A 17,423-nucleotide genomic window follows, 5' to 3' on the forward strand; every position below is an offset into this window, starting at 1 on the left:
CTGATTTACTGCTGGAAGATGAGAGACATTCGACACAATATCATGAACATACTGCGAAACGTATTTTCAAGTCAGAACTGAGGAAAGGACACCAACTAAACATTGGACTCATGATTTCTTCTGAAATATAATTCTCTCGTGAATAAGTGAATAATCATCGCGGTCTTATACTGAACTCGCAGTTCAAATATATGAATTTTCATATATCGATTTTCAACGAGACTCTCTCATCTTTAATAGCTACAATACTTGTCCTTCTTCGAGAAGTAAGAGACGTGCGAGTAGGTGGTATTTTTTTTATCAGATTGCGATAAGTACTCACGATCGGTTTTTAGTACAAGTCACTGATCGAGGAGGTTGACAAATTCAGTATAAGCCAGCATACATACAACGCGAACGAACGAAGCCCAGTAAGCAGGCAGCTTAGAACTCAGCTGAAGCAGGTGTCATACTTGGCAGGTCACGTGACCAGAGTTGAGAAGAAGCCAAAAACTCAAACGATGTACTGAAACGTTTGGATATTGAAAACAGCACCGGTATTTTTGCTCGTATTTTTCCTCGCTTCAGGGCTTGGGAAAATACTGTGCAACTCGCAAAATACGCGCGCGTATTATATGTAAAACCATCGAATAAGATGTATGTATTGTAGTAAGTGGGCTCACACTATATCCGAGAGAGCTAATATATCGGTGGGATTTAGTGTCTGAGGTTTATTGGAAGGTCTTATAGTGGAGGGGGGGGGGGGGTTATATTAGGGGCGGGCGTATATCCGGTGTTGTACTTGTATGTTGCTTCCACGCAGAATTGAATCAGGTGTGAATAGAGTGTAATTTCGCCACGCGCAACGTTATGTACAATGCAACGTGTGTCCACCATGCCCTAAGATCTGGTTTACATGTTTGTCGCAAAAACGAACATAAACCGTATTGTTGAAAAATCTTTGTTTAATGACGTTTGAAAACCCAGTACAATTTGAAATGAAAAAATTATTGCGACCAAAGCAAATGGCAGGTCATTTATCCATAGCCTTGTTAAAAAAAAACCTGTACAAAGCTACCTCCTATTAAACAATAAAATGAACAGTTGATTTTATAACCGAATGTGTGATGGTAAAAAATTTAATTCCGTTGTAAGAAGAAAATGACCAAGTAATCGCCTAAAAAATGCTCGCTAAATGTATTAGATACTTAGTCGCTGCCTCCTGCCTGATTTCCACTTGCTGAATTTATTTGATTCTGACGGAAAGGTGACGTGTATGAAAGTAATTAAGCCACGGCAAAGTCTAGTCATAAAGTACACAAAAATGTACTGTTCATCCGAGCCCCCAATCTTAGCCAAACGGTAACTGAGCAACCTTTAGCTACTGCGCACATGATCTGCGCATCTTGGAATTGTACCACCTAATACAATGGTATTTTTGCGCGGTTTTGCGGGAAAAGAGGATCTTGACAAGAGGTAGTGGAATGAAAAAAAGAAACTTAGGTGTAACCACGTATTTTTCAAAAAATAAGTAAGCTGTAGTTCTATATATTGTTTCCGTATTTATTCGATTAACCGCCCACCTTCAAATAAGCGCCCACCCCACCCCCTCCCAACAAAAACATTTCTGCACTAGCCCATCATGAAGTAAGAGAAATGTGAGTTGTGTTCCAACTTGGTTTTAGATACGACAGTCAATGAACTTTTATATTGTTTTATGGCTTGTTTATGTTAGCTTTCGCACTTTGTTTTGTCTTTGTGAAGAGAAGTAAACTTGTTATCCCTTGTTTTGTTATTCTCTTAAAATGTCCTCGTTTGCTGAAAATGTTGGGGAAATAATAAGCGTCCACTCTCGAATAAGCGCCCACTCGAATAGGCGCCCACCCTTATGGGCCCGAAATTAAATAAGCGCCCAGGGCGGTTAATCCTTTGTTTTAAAGGCTTAGAGTTATTGTTGATCAACTATCTCTGAAAAAATGCATGGTTACCCTCATTTTTTGGATTCCAGTAGCCTCTGATGAGATCTGTTTTTCCCACACACTGATAAACGACGCAAAAATTCCGCTGCTTAGGAGGCAACGTCCTTAAACCATTCAGACGAATTACTGCAGCTTGGCTAGGTCATGGCTAGATGTGTCCCGCATAAACGGCCCGCAATTTTTTTTTTTTTTTTTTTTTATGCGCCCTTGCCCATTACTGATTAGTTTCCAGGAAGTGAAACCCATTCACTACAATATATTTTCGTACAATATTACGCTTTACGTCAAATATGATTTGAACTCGTTTGCAGCTTGCTCCCTCATGACGTACTTCTTAACCTGGGAAAGGAAAAGTAAAAAATGGGCTTGCTTCTGACGTTTTTTTATAGGCCTCGTGATAGAAAAGGACAAACGGCCCTGGGCTAACCGTAAAACTTCGATATACCGTCATCTTTCCAGTAAGGGCGCTCCCCCTCCCCCTTGAATAAGTGTTTGTTAACAAGTGGCCCCTTCCCAATAGCGCCCCTAGAACAAGCATCCTGCGCCGAGTGCGTAAGCCTCCTTTTCTGCCCTTATAAGACACTGTATAGCTATAGTTTCTCTTATTGTCCAGCATGTTTCTACAGACTAAGATGATTACTGTAATTAGTTTGAACCCAGAGGCATTTATACCATCTAATGACGTTCCACAATTTTTTTGTCTGAAGATGACTTCCGCTCATGTTGTCGAAACGTCAGTCAATGTCACCTCAAACAGTCCTTCAAAGGAGTACACTCACCCGGATGATCATAATTTACGTACTTATTTAATAGATGATTACGTTGAAACGAATAAACGAACGCTAGGTACAAATAAGCCCCCTCTCTTAGGCCCCCAAAATGAAATACGCGTTCCGGTCTTACCTTCCCTGATGCTGTCATAGGATACTCATCAACGAATTTATAATACCAAGGAATCTTAAAATAAGCGATCTGTTAGAAACGAAAACAACAACCAATTGTTAGCAAATCAGTCTTCCAACCCTCACTAAACCGTGGACCATTGAATGATTCACAAGCCTTACCTGTTCCTTGCAGTACTCTTTAATTTCTTTAACAGTCATGGATTCTCCTTCCTTTAGCCTAGTAATAAGCCCGACAAATGTGCCGGCAATAAGTAAGAGACAAGCCATTGATCTACTGAACTTAACACGCACAATTCTTATGCTGTCAAGTAACCAGGCGTGCTTTTACCGCTCATTCGATTTTTGGCGGGAATTCGCGATGCCACAGACTCACCCTTGTCTGGATGCTACCCGTTCCCAGGACCTCACGCTCGACCGAGGTTAAGGACGACCAAAGGCCCATTTGAACGATTTCAACATTTGCTTCAACATTCGTTCAACATTTTGTTGAACCAAATGTCGGGGGCGTTTTCGACTAGGTGTTCAACATTGTTGAAAGCGTTTAAAAATGTTGAAATTGTTAAATTGGTTTTTGAAACTTTCATTCAACATCGTTTCAACATTTCCTTTGTTCTTGAAAATGTTCAATGGCGTTGAAGCCGTTAAAAAACTCCGTTCATCCAACATTTGCCCAACATCCATTCAACTTTTGTTGAACGAATGTTGGTCAAATATTGAAACCGTTTAAACGGGACCTAAGAAGTATGCCGTCATTAAAATTACCGTTGTCTGTTGGCCGGGGACTTTTTCACCCAATGAAATTACCGCTGTTTGTAGGGGGACATTGTTTTACTTGAAAGAGAGTTCTTAGAAAGTTAAAACTTACTTGATCCAGCAGCACACCTCTTCCCCAAGCCTCTCATCAGGCACGCTGATCACCTGACCAATTAGAAAATAGAAATGTAAATCTAGTGTTTTTAAACACCAGATTTACATTTCTGTTTTTTAAGTAAACCTCTCCACGCTAACTTGGTCAATTAAAGTGTTTTAAGCATTTAAGTTACTACCTGTGCATCTTGTATTTTGGGATGTGTGTGCAAGAAATATTCAACTTCGGCTGGATAAACGTTTTCTCCTCCTCGATTGATTAAGTCCTGTTGAATGAAATGAAAGATAGAAATATTGGTTAACTGACTGACTGTGGAAATGACTGACAGACTGCTTCAGTGACTGACGGACGTTTTGACCAACTGACTGACTGGTTAAATGTTTGACTGACCACCTCTGACTGACTGAATGACCGACCGAACGACTGACTGACTGTCCGACTGACCAACTGACTGATTGACTGACTGGTTAAATGTTTGACTGAACGCCTCTGGCTGGCTGATCCACCGACTGACTGACTGACTGACTGACTGACTGACTGACCGACTGACTGTCTGTCTGTTTTGATTGACAGACTGTTTGACTGTCTGACTGACTGACTGATTGTTTGATTGACTGAATAATTGAATGACTGACTGTTTTGACTAACTGATGTAGATCCGAACGGACACACACACGAACGCACGGACGTACGAATGGATGAATGACCTGATGAATTGATGGATAGAGGAAACGGGCGTACGTCCAAATAATAATTTAAAAAAAGAAACATTTTTCGATAACCATGCAGACATACATGTAAAGAAAGATCGCAAATGTTTCGTTCGCCACAGATTCGGATTCAGTTTAAGTCCATACCTTCAATCGTCCAACAATCTTCAAATAGCCATGTTCGTCCATTGTCCCAAGATCTCTATGATAAATGTGTTAGATCAGATATATCGAATTGCCCGTTCCGTTCCGTTTCATCATGATTTTATCAGAAACTGTAGTCCAGCACAAGAAAGATCTCATTAACATTAGTCAGTTTACCATGTTTGAGGCTCTGTCGTTAGATGTCTTAGATTGCAACCATTTGCTTTCAAAAATCGGAAAAATTAGACACTTTGTATGGATTTGGGGTAAACCATCTCGGTGTGGAATTTGTGCGACCTTTGGCGGGTCACAGTCTGGGTACTGTGCAATGAAACATAGCCAAACTTGGTAAACTTACTAATTTTTATGTCACCGTTCTGGCGATGGGGTTTATTTCTTCATATGATGCAATTTGAACAATGTGTAAACTAGGGTCCAGTGGCTTATGAACTTCGGAACGGGAAATTAACCAGGTTGACTCGACTATCCACATCGTATTATCTTACCCGGAATGTAGCCAACCAGTCGGCCCAATAGTTTTCTCCGTCTGTTCCTTATCTCCCCAGTACCCCATCATGACACAATATCCACGCATACATATTTCACCAGAGGTATTTACAGGCACTATTTTCCCCTCGCTGTCCACTATCTTAATCTGTGGGGAAAAAAAAGGAAGAAGGAGCGAAAGAGCGAAAGAGAAAGGGAGAGAGGGAGAAGGAAGGAGACAAATGAAAAGCGATTATAATTAACAATTATTCACCGAAGTGGAGGTAAATAGTACTTGGCTAATCACCTCCGAGCTAGCCAATCAGAGCGCGCGAAAAGCACTATTCACTTGTGTGGTATATACTAACGTTTGTTAATCTTTGCAATTAGACAAGGGCCTTTCACGTGAGAAACTAGCGATATTTGTGATGTGATAAAAGACATCAGGAGCGCTCCTGTCGACACAGACACCTTGTAAAATCAGCCTATTTTTTGAATGTCATAACTACGAGTTCAGCTCCTTGATATTGTGGTCACGTGACGCAAATTGAATGAGGTAGGGTAAAGTCGCACTACGAGGCTAAGGGGTCCACACGGTCGGAGTTTAACCCGCTTTCTGTAGCATAAAGCAACCAGGGCCGAGTTGTTCAAAGCCCGATTAAGCTAATCCTGGCTTAACGTGAACTTTGATTTGAGTATATTTACTAATCCGTAAGGATTCGCCCAAAAGATTTTTGTCCCTCAGTTTTGCCTTAAACTTTTCTTAACCATTAGATTAAAATGAGCCTTTAAAATAATCTTTAATGAGCGAGTTGAAAACCTCGGTTAACTTTCAATCCTGGATTAGCGTTAATCGGCTTTCGAACAACCTGGCCCAGGAGTATTGCTATTCCCCCGGGATGGGATACTAGTCCATCGCAGGGTTACCCCCAGCAGTATGTCACCGGTACCCATTTATACACCTGGGTGAAGAGAGACAATGTGGTTCAAAGTTTCTTGTCTAAGGAAAAAGCGTGTCGGTGAAGCGATCAATCTAGCCTCGAACCACCGACCATCAGATCTTCCGAGCGTCCGACACGCTAACCACTACATTAGCGCGTCTCCAAAGAAAATGAATACAGTTGAAAAGTACACTTTTTCTTCCTCTACTGACTGCGAAGAACACTAAATAATAACTACCCAAGTTTGGCTACCATACAGTATCATTCCGGATTTTCCCGCCTTTTTGGAGACGTTGCTTTTGCTGGAAACGAAGCACAGGTCGTCCAAGCTCACGTGAAAGCTCGAAGCAAGTTAAAATCTTTCTTCGCCCTCTCTTAACGGGAGCTTGGGCTGCCTGTGACATCACGTGTCGTTTCTTCAATTACTGCCTAATGTCTGGCTATTACCTCTGTGTGTGACAAAACAGCTCCCACTGTTGACAACATCGCTTCACGAGAATCGTTTATAGGAGTTTGAGAAACTAAGGTACTTGATTCTGTCGTACCATAGGCAATCTATGGAACAATGTATAAGGGGGTTAGTTTCTAAACAAAAGAGAGAGAGATTTAGCATCGCGTATACGTGAAACGCGAACGGCAAAAATGACCACGTGACCACGATTTTCCCCGCCATTTTTCGCGTTTGCCGGTTGCTGTTTCTTCTTGAAAACACGATATTTTGCGTTTGAAGTCTACGTGAGAACTACCTAAGTATTCCTTCCTTTTTTCTCACACATATAAGTAGTTAATTGTCGAAAACAAGTGCCCCAATAACTTTTCCGACAAGTCATACAAGGGCAAATTAAGTTTCATGTTTAAAAATCCTTCATAACTCCCTCCTTACCTCCATCCTGTACGTTCATGAACTCACCACAGTGAATCGCGAAACAGCTTCATCGAAACTCGCAAAAGCTAAGCACACGCGAAGCTAAAGTCAAAAGGTTCACGCTATTTTACGTGAAACGTGGAACGGCAAGATGACGTTTGCCGTTTCACGTAAACGCGATGCTAAATCTCTCAACCATGTTGCTGCGTCAGTGGGGAGTGAAAACGAATGTTTGGCTTTATCGATAGAGTTGATAACTAAAGGTAAATTGGCCACCGTAAGGGATTCGAGTGCTGACGTTTTCAGCGTTAACGCTTCGTTCTGACAAAGGGATAACGCTCAAAACTTCAGCAGTCGAATCTCTTTTTGGTGGCCAAATTACCAGTATCAACTCTGTTGATAAACCAAACATTAATTTTCTTGTTCGATACGCCAACCTCCACCGTACGGAAAACATGGCGGCTGTTTATTTTTCACTTTCCAGTGCGTTTTTTTTTTTTTTTAGCGTTTTAGGGAATCATTTCGTGTGCTAAGAATTTAAGGGTAAATGTACCAGTCGCTATCTTTTTCGGTACCGTACGGTGGAGTGAGTGTGTGGGACGGCCTGGCGGTCCGGCCTGGCGGGCCTCCCCGGGGGGAGATTAGAGACCCTGGGAGCGAGGTTGCGGCCTGTGCTTTTATCTGAAGGAAGTCGAATTCGACAGAAAGAGGAACAAAAGACGTCAAAAGAAATTACCGATAGCTGGGACACCCTCAACTTGGATACAACGTCTTTCATAACTTCCACTGGGCAAGATGTAGCGCCAGTGAAACCTACAAAGGCAACACAAATATCAAACATCAATAACAATTCTGTAGAGAGGTTTTCGATGGCCTTGAATGTTTGAATTTAATCTTACCTCTCTCCTACACAGAGGCCTCCTTCGCGCTCGAGCGGAGACCAATAAGGGACTTGAGAGAATGATATAACGAGGAGCGAGACTTTTCGCTCCTTTTAGCTCGTGAACGCGCGCATGCACAATGAACGAATTATCGTAATGTGGGCTGGATTTCACTCGCTTGCTCGATCAGCTGTAAACTTCGTATTAATTAAATCGGAATTTAATCAAAAAATATATTCATGAGTCTACGTATAGTGCATGTATTCACCATCAGCCGCCATTACGGGACAAAAAACAAAGACGTAAACTCAACTCAACGAATAACTTATTCTTAAAAAAAAAAACACTAGTAGGTGTGTTGTCTACTAACTCCTTCCATTGACCGAAACTACAGTGAAACTAAAAGACAACTTCTTAATTTGGTGACTGAAAGCGCCGCGTTGAAAGCCGCTAAAGACCGAGATTGTCGTCCAACTCAACAGGGATTTCGCGCAAAATGGAAGCAGAGAATATGATGGAGAAACGTCTGACGATGTTCGCTCATTCGTGTTTTCTTTCTTGGCGGTCCGAAGTAATTTGACCTTTAAAATCGTAGTGCCACAGGTGCCAGATAATTCAAAACCCTCAAGAACCTATCAATACAAAAATTAATCTCGCCTTCAGGAGTCGTGGACAATGTTGTCCAGGGCTGAGTTGCTCGAAGCATGGTTAGCGCTAACCATTGGTTAAGAGGTATTAAAACCTATAGGTTGTCATGGTATTTAACCCGGGTTAGCGCTAACCATGCTTCGAGCAACTAGGCCCAGTAGCGTAGTTCGCTGACTTAGAAGCAAAGGATCCCGGATTCGATTCTCTTTGAAACGGAGAAAATGTTTTTTTCCTTTTTCTTTTCTTTTTTATCTTTTAATTTTTTTTTTTACTTCTGCATTCACGAGTTGGCCCACAGGAGCCTTTCATTTATGAGGGAGCCTCTGCGGACGAGAAAGTAATCTTACTCAGCTACGTCAAATCAACCAGAGGAAAGATTGTTTTTGTCATGATATTTCAAATACGAGGAACAGTGTTTTATCCCATTTCCAAACAACGAGAAGTAGATTTGAAAAAGGGAGGCGCAGCCGAGTATTTTTTAACAACTTTGAGGTGTTGGGAAATTATCGGCTGAAACAGAGTTTGATATATCTTCTCAAACTATTAATAATTGTGAGAGAAATTCAAAACAAAAGTTCCGCAAATTTTATGATGAATGAGATCACATTTCCAAACCTATGTATTCTCTTGATGGATTATTAATAAGTTTTCTCATGAATTATTAATACATTTAAGAAGATTATTCCTTTCATTCCCGTGACCTGTATGTGTCCTCGAGTAGTGATACTGTGAGAAGATCCACGTGATCACCACAATCGCGTAAGCGCTATAACACGTGATCAGTGATAGCGGCAGTTTAGCGGTGGAGTGATCGGAAAAACTGCAGACTGACGAACAGTCAGATTTTGCACCTTTTGGGATTGTTGACGATCGTTAGCCACTGACATGGAAAGCAGCTAGAGCTCGTACCTTTTCTTAAGGTCGACAGGTCATAGTTGTGCAGCTCAGGATGGGCGAGAACGTCAATAAACATGGGAGGAGTTCCATATAAAGTATCACACCTGTATGGACAAGTTAATGAATGAGAACTGTGTTCTTCTAGTTATTATACTTAGGACTTAGGGTTTTTTGTTCAACGATACTTCACTTGGTTTGATTCTATACAGCTGGGTAGTCGCACTGTTTAGGTAAAGTTTTCAAAGATCAGGGCCCAAGCTAAACAAGGAACAAAGGGGGCGCGCGTTTGTAGCCTGCGTTCCCTTCTTGCTCTGGGTGGTAGAGTAACTAGCTCTAACAGAAATCTAAGGCCAAACCTAAACCCTGCACCCCAACCCTATCCATCTGTGCACCAGAACATTCGATACAGAAGGCAAGCTACTTACCGTTTACTTGCATGCAATTGTGTTCATTCGTAACGACTTGACTTCTCCTTGAGCAAACGCTAGCCTGCGTTGTATTTCAAATAAAAAAGGGGACGTGGGTGGGTGGGAGGGATTCGTAAGCGCGGGAGAAGGAGGAAGTGGGCCCCTTACCTCTTACGTTCGCCGGAAATTCAGGCCTGTCCCCTTTCTTTACGCGCTTGCCAGGTAAGGCATAGTTCAAACTCCACTATACCTCTCAATGCGTTCCAAATAGCAGGCAGTTTTTTGCAGTGGTGCAGTACCTAAATCCGTATTTTTTTCCACAGCTTTCAATTAAACAAGGCAAAATCTCAAGTTAAGCAGAGCCTGCCGCATAATTGAGATTAAGGGTCTCAATGCATTTGTTTCGGCGCATGCAGGGGAGATAAGGCGTAAGAAACGGGCGTAAAACCGAAGCAGGCCGCCCTAAGTTGTCCTTACAAATGTTAACTTTGCTACTCATGGGACCACGAGAGAGGATATATTGAAGGTTTCTCGTGCAACTTGGCTCTACACGAAAATCTGTTTGGCCACCCAGCGCAAGTCTGGGTACGCAAATATTTTTTACTTGGCTATTTTCAAATTTGCGTTTCCTTTTATCCATAGGTGAATGTTTCACGCATTGAGCTCTACTTACTTTTCATCTTGAATCGCCTTTAAAATGGCTGTGCTGTTGTATCCACGAGATGGGTAGACAGTGGTCGCTCCCCACTCTACACCGACCATGCTGCAAAACAATAAAGGTTTGTTCCTAGAATGGATACTACAAAACAAGGCTGGACACCTTATGCTGTTTACACAATGTATCGGGGAAAATTACGTGACTTTTCTCGGGCCCGAAAATTTCGTGCTCTTTGAGAAACACCAGAAAGCGTTTTCGGGAGCTTTGCGGGGAGCTTTTCGGGCCTGAGAAGTTCTCGGGAGTTTTGAGAAACGCACGCCAGCTTCGGGTTGTTTGGAAACCGCATGAAACCCTTTTTCGAGCGTTTGATAAAGCTTTTCAAATTATATATAATTACTGGAGAAATTCAAAGCCATGATAAGTAAGATCACATTTCCAGACCTTCTTCACGCCGGTTTTCTCAACATGAATTATTAATGAGTTTGAGAAGCTTACTGCAACAAAGCAGGCCTGTGAATCATAGTTTTCTGTGTTTTGCAGGTAAAAAAGTTTGTTATGCGAGAGAAAACAAAAGAAGAACTGAACCTATAGTTGACGGAGAAGAAAGACCGGTGATTTTTATGTGAACAAAAGCAAAGAACAAATCTTACTCTGATGTGGGCTGGAACCCACTACTGACATCACCTGGGTAATTTTAAATGAACCTGTAATCAGAATCACCACGGAGTGGAGGGTTGGGGGGGGGGGGGGGGGAGGTGGTGCAATGGCACGGTCTAAACATTTACTTAAGGCCTGGACACATGGTGCAACATTGCGTATTGCAGGCCATAGCATGCGGTGGAATCGCTACATGACCACGTCTCTGTAGCGGTTATATGGGATTTTTTATGAATAAATTCATCAACAAAATCAGTTATGCCAAGCCCGTTCAGTGAAGTTCTACGATAGCGAGCCATTTCGATGAAAGAGATGTTAGGATATCAAGTGGATAAGGTGGTAGCTGCTTTAAATTTAGGACAAGTGAAAGCAAACACCATTGGAAGACTGATGAACGGTGTGGCCACGTACCCGCGCGTGGAATTTTTGATTATGGAAGCAGTGCTTAAACACCCCGAAAAGACACTGTCAGAAGTTGCCAGCGATGTGCATACTGCGAGTTTTTAAAACACGCAGAGAAACGTCTACAGTGTTTTCTTCCATCCTACTGGAGTCGCCCCTCCGAAAATAAATTAAGAACTACCTATATTACTTTTCGGTCTTGTCTTTAAGCTTGAAGCTTTGATCGGACAACGTTAATTGAAGTAGCTGGTAATTGTTATATCGCCGACTTTTATTTGGTAATATATTAAAATTCAGCCGGAAACAAAAACATCACTTCGAGGCTCCGGGGAATAAATTGTAGAGTTTATATGGGTTTATTCCCCGAGCCTCGTAGTGATGTTATTCAGGCTGAATTTTAATCTATCGAAATTGGGCTAATTGTCTACGCGTAACTTGATAAAGAAATGTCTGCTGTGTTAATGTTTCTCGATTTGCAATGTGAATTTTGACAGTAAAGACGCCTCATGGTACCCAATGACGTCGGTCAACAATAAAAAGAACAAACAAATATCATGCTTGCTTTGACAATTAACCAAGGAAGTTTTAATAATCGAGGAATTGTTTTTTCGCATGTGATAAATGCACCGCTCAATTAACTGTCGTTTTGGAAAAACAGGTGATCCATGTCGTATCTTGGCTTTCCACTGCAACTCACGGGTAAGCCGGGTAAAAGTAGTTTTTACACTAGTTCTGCTTCCAACCTGTACGAAATTCCTAGCTGTTCCAGTAACCTGGTCTGTGATCATCAGTTATACGCCGGTGGATAATTTTGTACGTCATTTTAAGCGCAGGGACAGTGAAACTTTTTCCCTTGAGGAATATTAGCAGGAAGCGTGGTGAGCGATTTAAGTTCAAATTTAAAGTTTTTCGTACCTTTCGGCAACAGATATACAGTCAACTTCTTTTACGTTTTCAATGGCTGTTGCTGATGAATAGCGTTCATCGTACATCGCTAACTGCATCTTGAACGCTTTGTTATGCTGTACCGCCACCATGTTGAACAGCGTCACAATCCTCGCGATAAGAAAAACGTCTTCGTTATCAAAGACCTTAAAAACATTGCTCCTTAGTCTGGCTGTTTCTGATCTTGGTGTTGGTTTATTGGTGCAACCTTTGTACATTGCACATCTTACCATTGAGTTGGAACAAAACGCTGAAAGCTCACCTCATGTCATGTCTGAGGCGGTTGTTTTTTTAGCGTGTTTATTTTCTTTCGCTTCGTTCTTCGGTGTTACAGCTCTGAGTGCAGACAGATTCTTGGCCATCCATCTTCATCTCAGATATCAGGAACTTGTGACTCACAAACGTGTTGTTGGTGTGGTGACCGCAATTTGGCTGTTCAGCGTATTTCTTTCGTTGGTTAGGCAGTGGACTCCAATGAGTATCATTTTCGTGATTTTTGCCATCATTTATGCTGCTTGCTTAATAACTGTAGCACTTCTTAGCTACAAGATATACATGGTCATACGACAACACCAACGACACATCCAAGCTCTTCAGGTACAGCAGCTAGCACAGAATGGTGAAATGGCGAATGTTGGAAGGCTCAGAAAATCCGCGGTCACTGCAATTTACGTTAATCTTATGTTTGTGCTTTGTTATTTACCAAACACTTGTATTTTGTGGACTATCGCTATAACCGGTGGCTTTACACCTCTTCTTACCATCATACAGCGTTACACTGTAACTCTCGTGTTTCTCAATTCATCTTTCAATCCTCTGATTTACTGCTGGAAGATGAGAGACATTCGACACAATATCATGAACATACTGCGAAACGTATTTTCAAGTCAGAACTGAGGAAAGGACACCAACTAAACAGTGGACTCATGATTTCTTCTGAAATATAATTCTCTCGTGAATAAGTGAATTATCATCGCAGTCTTATACGGAACTCGCAGTTCAAATATATGAATTTTCATATATCCATTTTCAACGAGACTCTCTCATCTTTAATAGCTACAATACTTGTCCTTCTTCGAGAAGTAAGAGGCGTGCGAGTAGGTGGTATTTTTTTTTTATCAGTTTGAGATAAGTACTCACGATCGGTTTTTAGTACAAGTCACTGATCGAGGAGGTTGACAAATTCACTATAAGCCAGCATACATACAACGCGAACGAACGAAGCCCAGTAAGCAGGCAGCTAACAACTCAGCTGAAGCAGGTGTCATACGTCATACTTAGCAGGTCACGTGACCAGAATTGAGAAGAAACCAAAAACTCAAACGATGTACTGAAACGTTTGGATATTGAAAACAGCACCGGTATTTTTGCTCGTATTTTTCCTCGCCCCTTCAGGGCTCGGGAAAATACTGTGTAACTCGCAAAAAATCCGCGCGTATTATATGTAAACATCGAATAAGATACATGTATTGTAGTAAGTGGGTTCATACTATATCCGAGAGAGCTAATATATCGGTGGGATTTAGTGTCTGAGGTTTATTGGGAGGTCTTATAGTGGAAGGGGGTGGGTTATATTAGGGGGCGGGCGTATATCCGGTGTTGTACTTGTATGTTACTTCCACGCAGAATTGAATCAGGTGTGAATAGAGTGTAACTTCGCCACACGCAACGTTATGTACAATGCAACGTGTGTCCACCATGCCTTAAGATCTGGTTTACATGTTTGTCGCAAAAACGAACATAAACCGTGTTGTTAAAAAATCTTTGCTTAATGACGTTTGAAAAGCCAGTAATATTTGAAATGAAAACGTTATCGCAACGAAAGCAAATGATTCGCCATTGATCTGTGGGCTTGTTATAAACCTGTACAAAACTACCTTCTATTACATAATAAAATGTACAGTTGATTTTACAGTCGAATGTTTGATACTTAAGAAATTTAATTCCGTTGTAAGAAGAAAAGGAACACGTAATCGCCTAGAAAATACTCACTAAATGTATTAGATACCTAGTCGCTGCCTCCTGTCTGATTTCCACTTGCTGAATATATTTGATTCTGAAGGAAAGGTGACGTGTATGAAAGTAATTAAGCCACGGCAAAACCTAGTCGTAAAGTTCACCAAAATGTGCTGTTGTCATCCGAGCCCCCAATCTTAGCCAAACGGTAACTGAGCAAAACCACCAGTTTTTAAGAACAGTGCCTCCTTTAGCTACTGCGCACACGTTCTGCGCATCCTGGGATGGTCCGAAAAAAGTACCTCCTTTACAATGGTATTTTTGCGCCGTTTTATGACCATGCGGGAAAAGAGCATCTTGACAAGCGGTAGTGGAATTTAAAAAAAGAAAATTAGGGGTAGCCACGCATTTTTCAGAAATAAGTAAGCGCCAGTTCCATAGATTGTTATTTATTTTAAAGGTTTTAAGAGTTACTGTTGATTGATTATCTCTGAAAAATGGTTACCCTCAATTTTATTTTTGTATTCCAGTAGCCCCTGATAAGATTTGTTTTTCCCACGCACTGATAAACCCTTTATCAATCGGACGCAAAAATTCCACCTCATTAGGAAACACCGTCCTTAAACCGTTCAGACGAATTGCTGCAGCTTGGTTGAGCAGTGGCTAGAAGTGTCCTGCATAAACGGCCCGCAATTATGCTTTCTCATGCGCCCTTGCCCATTACTGATTAGTTGGATCGGGTTCATGTTTTCCCGCGGTTTACAACGGGTGCATGTTTTCCAGCGCTTTCAGTCGGGTGCATGTTTTCCCGCGCTTTGCATCGGGTGCGTGTTTTCCCGCGCTTTGCATCGGGTGCATGTTTTCCCGCGCTTTGCATCGGGTGCATGTTTTCCCGCGGTTTACAACGGGTGCATGTTTTCCCGCGCTTTCAGTCGGGTGCATGTTTTCCCGCGCTTTGCATCGGGTTCATGTTTGCCCGCGGTTTAAAACGGGTGCATGTTCTCCCGCGCTTTCAGTCGGGTGCATGTTTTCCCGCGCTTTGCATCGGGTGTGTGCTTTCCCGTGCTTTGCATCGGGTGCATGTTTTCCCGCGCTTTGCATCGGGTGCATGTTTTCCCGCGGTTTACAACGGGTGCATGTTTTCCCGCGGTTTCAGTCGGGTGCATGTTTTCCCGCGCTGTGTATCGGGTGTGTGCTTTCCCGCGCTTTGCATCGGGTGCGTGTTTTCCCGCGCTTTGCATCGGGTGCATGTTTTCCCGCGCTTGACACCCTAATGATGCGTTACATTTAGTCGTAACCAAAATTAGTTTTCCAGTGCGAAGTTACGAAATTTTTAGCTGAAATTTGCAGGCTCATGATTTTTCCTCTTTCCTGTTCAAATTTCGTAACACTGTAAAACTAATTCCTTTCGTTTTCGAAGAAGCAAATAGGCCGTTAAAAACACGAAGAAATGTCAGCTAACGTTTTCGTAAAACCAACAACAGCTAGTAAGTTTTGGAGCATATAATTCGTTTTCCTAAAACTTTCTGCAATTTAAATTTTCAGCTAAAGTATCCGAGCATATCAATCGGTATTAGCTTACAAAGATCAGGGAATACTAAAGACTATATTTTAAGTATTTTTCTTAAAGATTTTCGTTGGTTACACCTAAATCATTCATTCTCCAGGGCCCAGTTGTTCAACAACAACTTTGGTTGGAGTTTAATTACACAACAATAAAGATTTTTCAAATCGGTTTTTGTTCCGTCAGTTTTGACGTTGACTTTTCTTTACTACTAGCTTAATATTAGAGTTTAATGACAATTTTAACGAGCAAGCAGAAAACCTCGGTTAACTTTTAAATCGTGGATTAACGTTAATCGGCTTTCGAACAACCGGACCCAGAGTTCTAGAATTACTGACAACTGCTGGTGTCCTTTCAGATTGCACGCTGGTGAATCAGCGACTTCAGAGGAAATCAAAGAGTTTTGCAAAGGCCAGGTATTCATCAATCTCTCTGTAAACGTGGATTCAGAATGCACAATCGCATGTGGCACGGTTTTTGTGAATTTAAATATGCTGACGGTGTGTTTTGCTTTCCCAATGTTTCATTTTTCAGATTGCCCATTTCAAAATTCCTCGTTATATCAAGTTCGTGGATGAATTTCCTCTCACCGTAACAGGAAAGGTAAAGATGTGGGTTGGGGTGGAAAACATGGCGGCAGTCAAAAAAATCGCACTAGATCGCGTTTCAATGACAATGTAGTTTTTCTTGTTCTGTCGTTTCAGTTATTATGAAAGCAATTTATCAAACACGAGGAAGAGTGTTTCATCCGCTTTCCAAGCAATGAGAAGGGGATTGAAAAACGAGGCGCGGATTCCTAGCCTGTGAACAGGCTACCATTATGAGGCATAGGGAGAGCGGAGAGCGAAGAGCGAAGCGGGCCGAGCGCACCCTGCCAGACCGAGCTAGATTTCTCTTTCTCCTATACCCCGCTTGGGAACCTGTTCACAGGCTACGGATTCCTTTTTGTTGAAACCAGCTTCAAGTTTGGAAACCGCATGAAACCCTTTTTTAAGCGTTTGATATAGCTTTTCAAATTCTATATAATTACTGGAGGAATTCAAAGCCATGATAAGTAAGATCAAACCTTCTTCACGGTGGTTTTGTGTTCATGGAGTATTTGACATTTGACAATTTTTGACATTTTTTTTAAATTTATACTCTCCACTCTTACGGTCATGTAAGCGCAAAAAACAAAAGTTAGAAGTATTAAGGCTGGTTTCCATATGATCGCGGATCGCAGACCGCAGATCGCAATAACTTCTGCGATCCGGCGATCGTTATCGCAGACGATCGCAGAAGATAGAACCATGTTCTATCTAAAGGCTGGTTTCCATATGATCGCGGATCGCAGATCGCAGATTGCAGATCGCAATAAGATCTGCGATCGTCTGCGATCAATTTCGATTGTTTGCGATCTGCGATCCGCGATCATATGGAAACCAGCCTTTAGATGGAACATGGTTCTATCTTCTGCGATCGTCTGCGATCACGATCGCAGGATCGCAGACGATCGCACAAGTTGTTTCCATATGATCGCAGACGATCGCAG

The 17,423-nt window shown here is 41.9% G+C and overlaps 2 protein-coding genes across 2 annotated transcripts; one reads left to right on the top strand and one right to left on the bottom strand.

Moving 5' to 3' along the window:
* Positions 1-2,959: 2,959 nt before the first annotated feature.
* LOC146471715 (medium-chain acyl-CoA ligase ACSF2, mitochondrial-like) lies at positions 2,960-10,472 on the bottom strand. Its single transcript, XM_085120736.1, has 9 exons — positions 10,384-10,472; positions 9,316-9,407; positions 7,614-7,690; positions 6,460-6,567; positions 5,092-5,240; positions 4,589-4,643; positions 3,910-3,996; positions 3,729-3,781; positions 2,960-3,080 (listed from the first exon to the last, which is right to left on the bottom strand). Exons 1-9 carry the CDS (start codon positions 10,470-10,472, stop codon positions 2,960-2,962), a joined length of 831 nt encoding a protein of 276 aa, XP_084976862.1.
* An 865-nt stretch (positions 10,473-11,337) lies between these two features.
* On the top strand, positions 11,338-13,901 carry LOC146471716 (melanocyte-stimulating hormone receptor-like). The gene is made up of 2 exons (XM_085120737.1): positions 11,338-11,511; positions 12,406-13,901. The coding sequence occupies exons 1-2, from the start codon at positions 11,338-11,340 to the stop codon at positions 13,267-13,269; spliced, it is 1,038 nt and encodes a 345-aa protein (XP_084976863.1). The 3' UTR covers positions 13,270-13,901.
* The last annotated feature ends 3,522 nt before the right edge of the window (positions 13,902-17,423 follow it).

The sequence above is a fragment of the Pavona decussata genome, unplaced genomic scaffold, assembly GCF_977016875.1.
Source record: "Pavona decussata unplaced genomic scaffold, jaPavDecu1.1 SCAFFOLD_102, whole genome shotgun sequence".
NCBI classification, from domain to species: domain Eukaryota; kingdom Metazoa; phylum Cnidaria; class Anthozoa; order Scleractinia; family Agariciidae; genus Pavona; species Pavona decussata.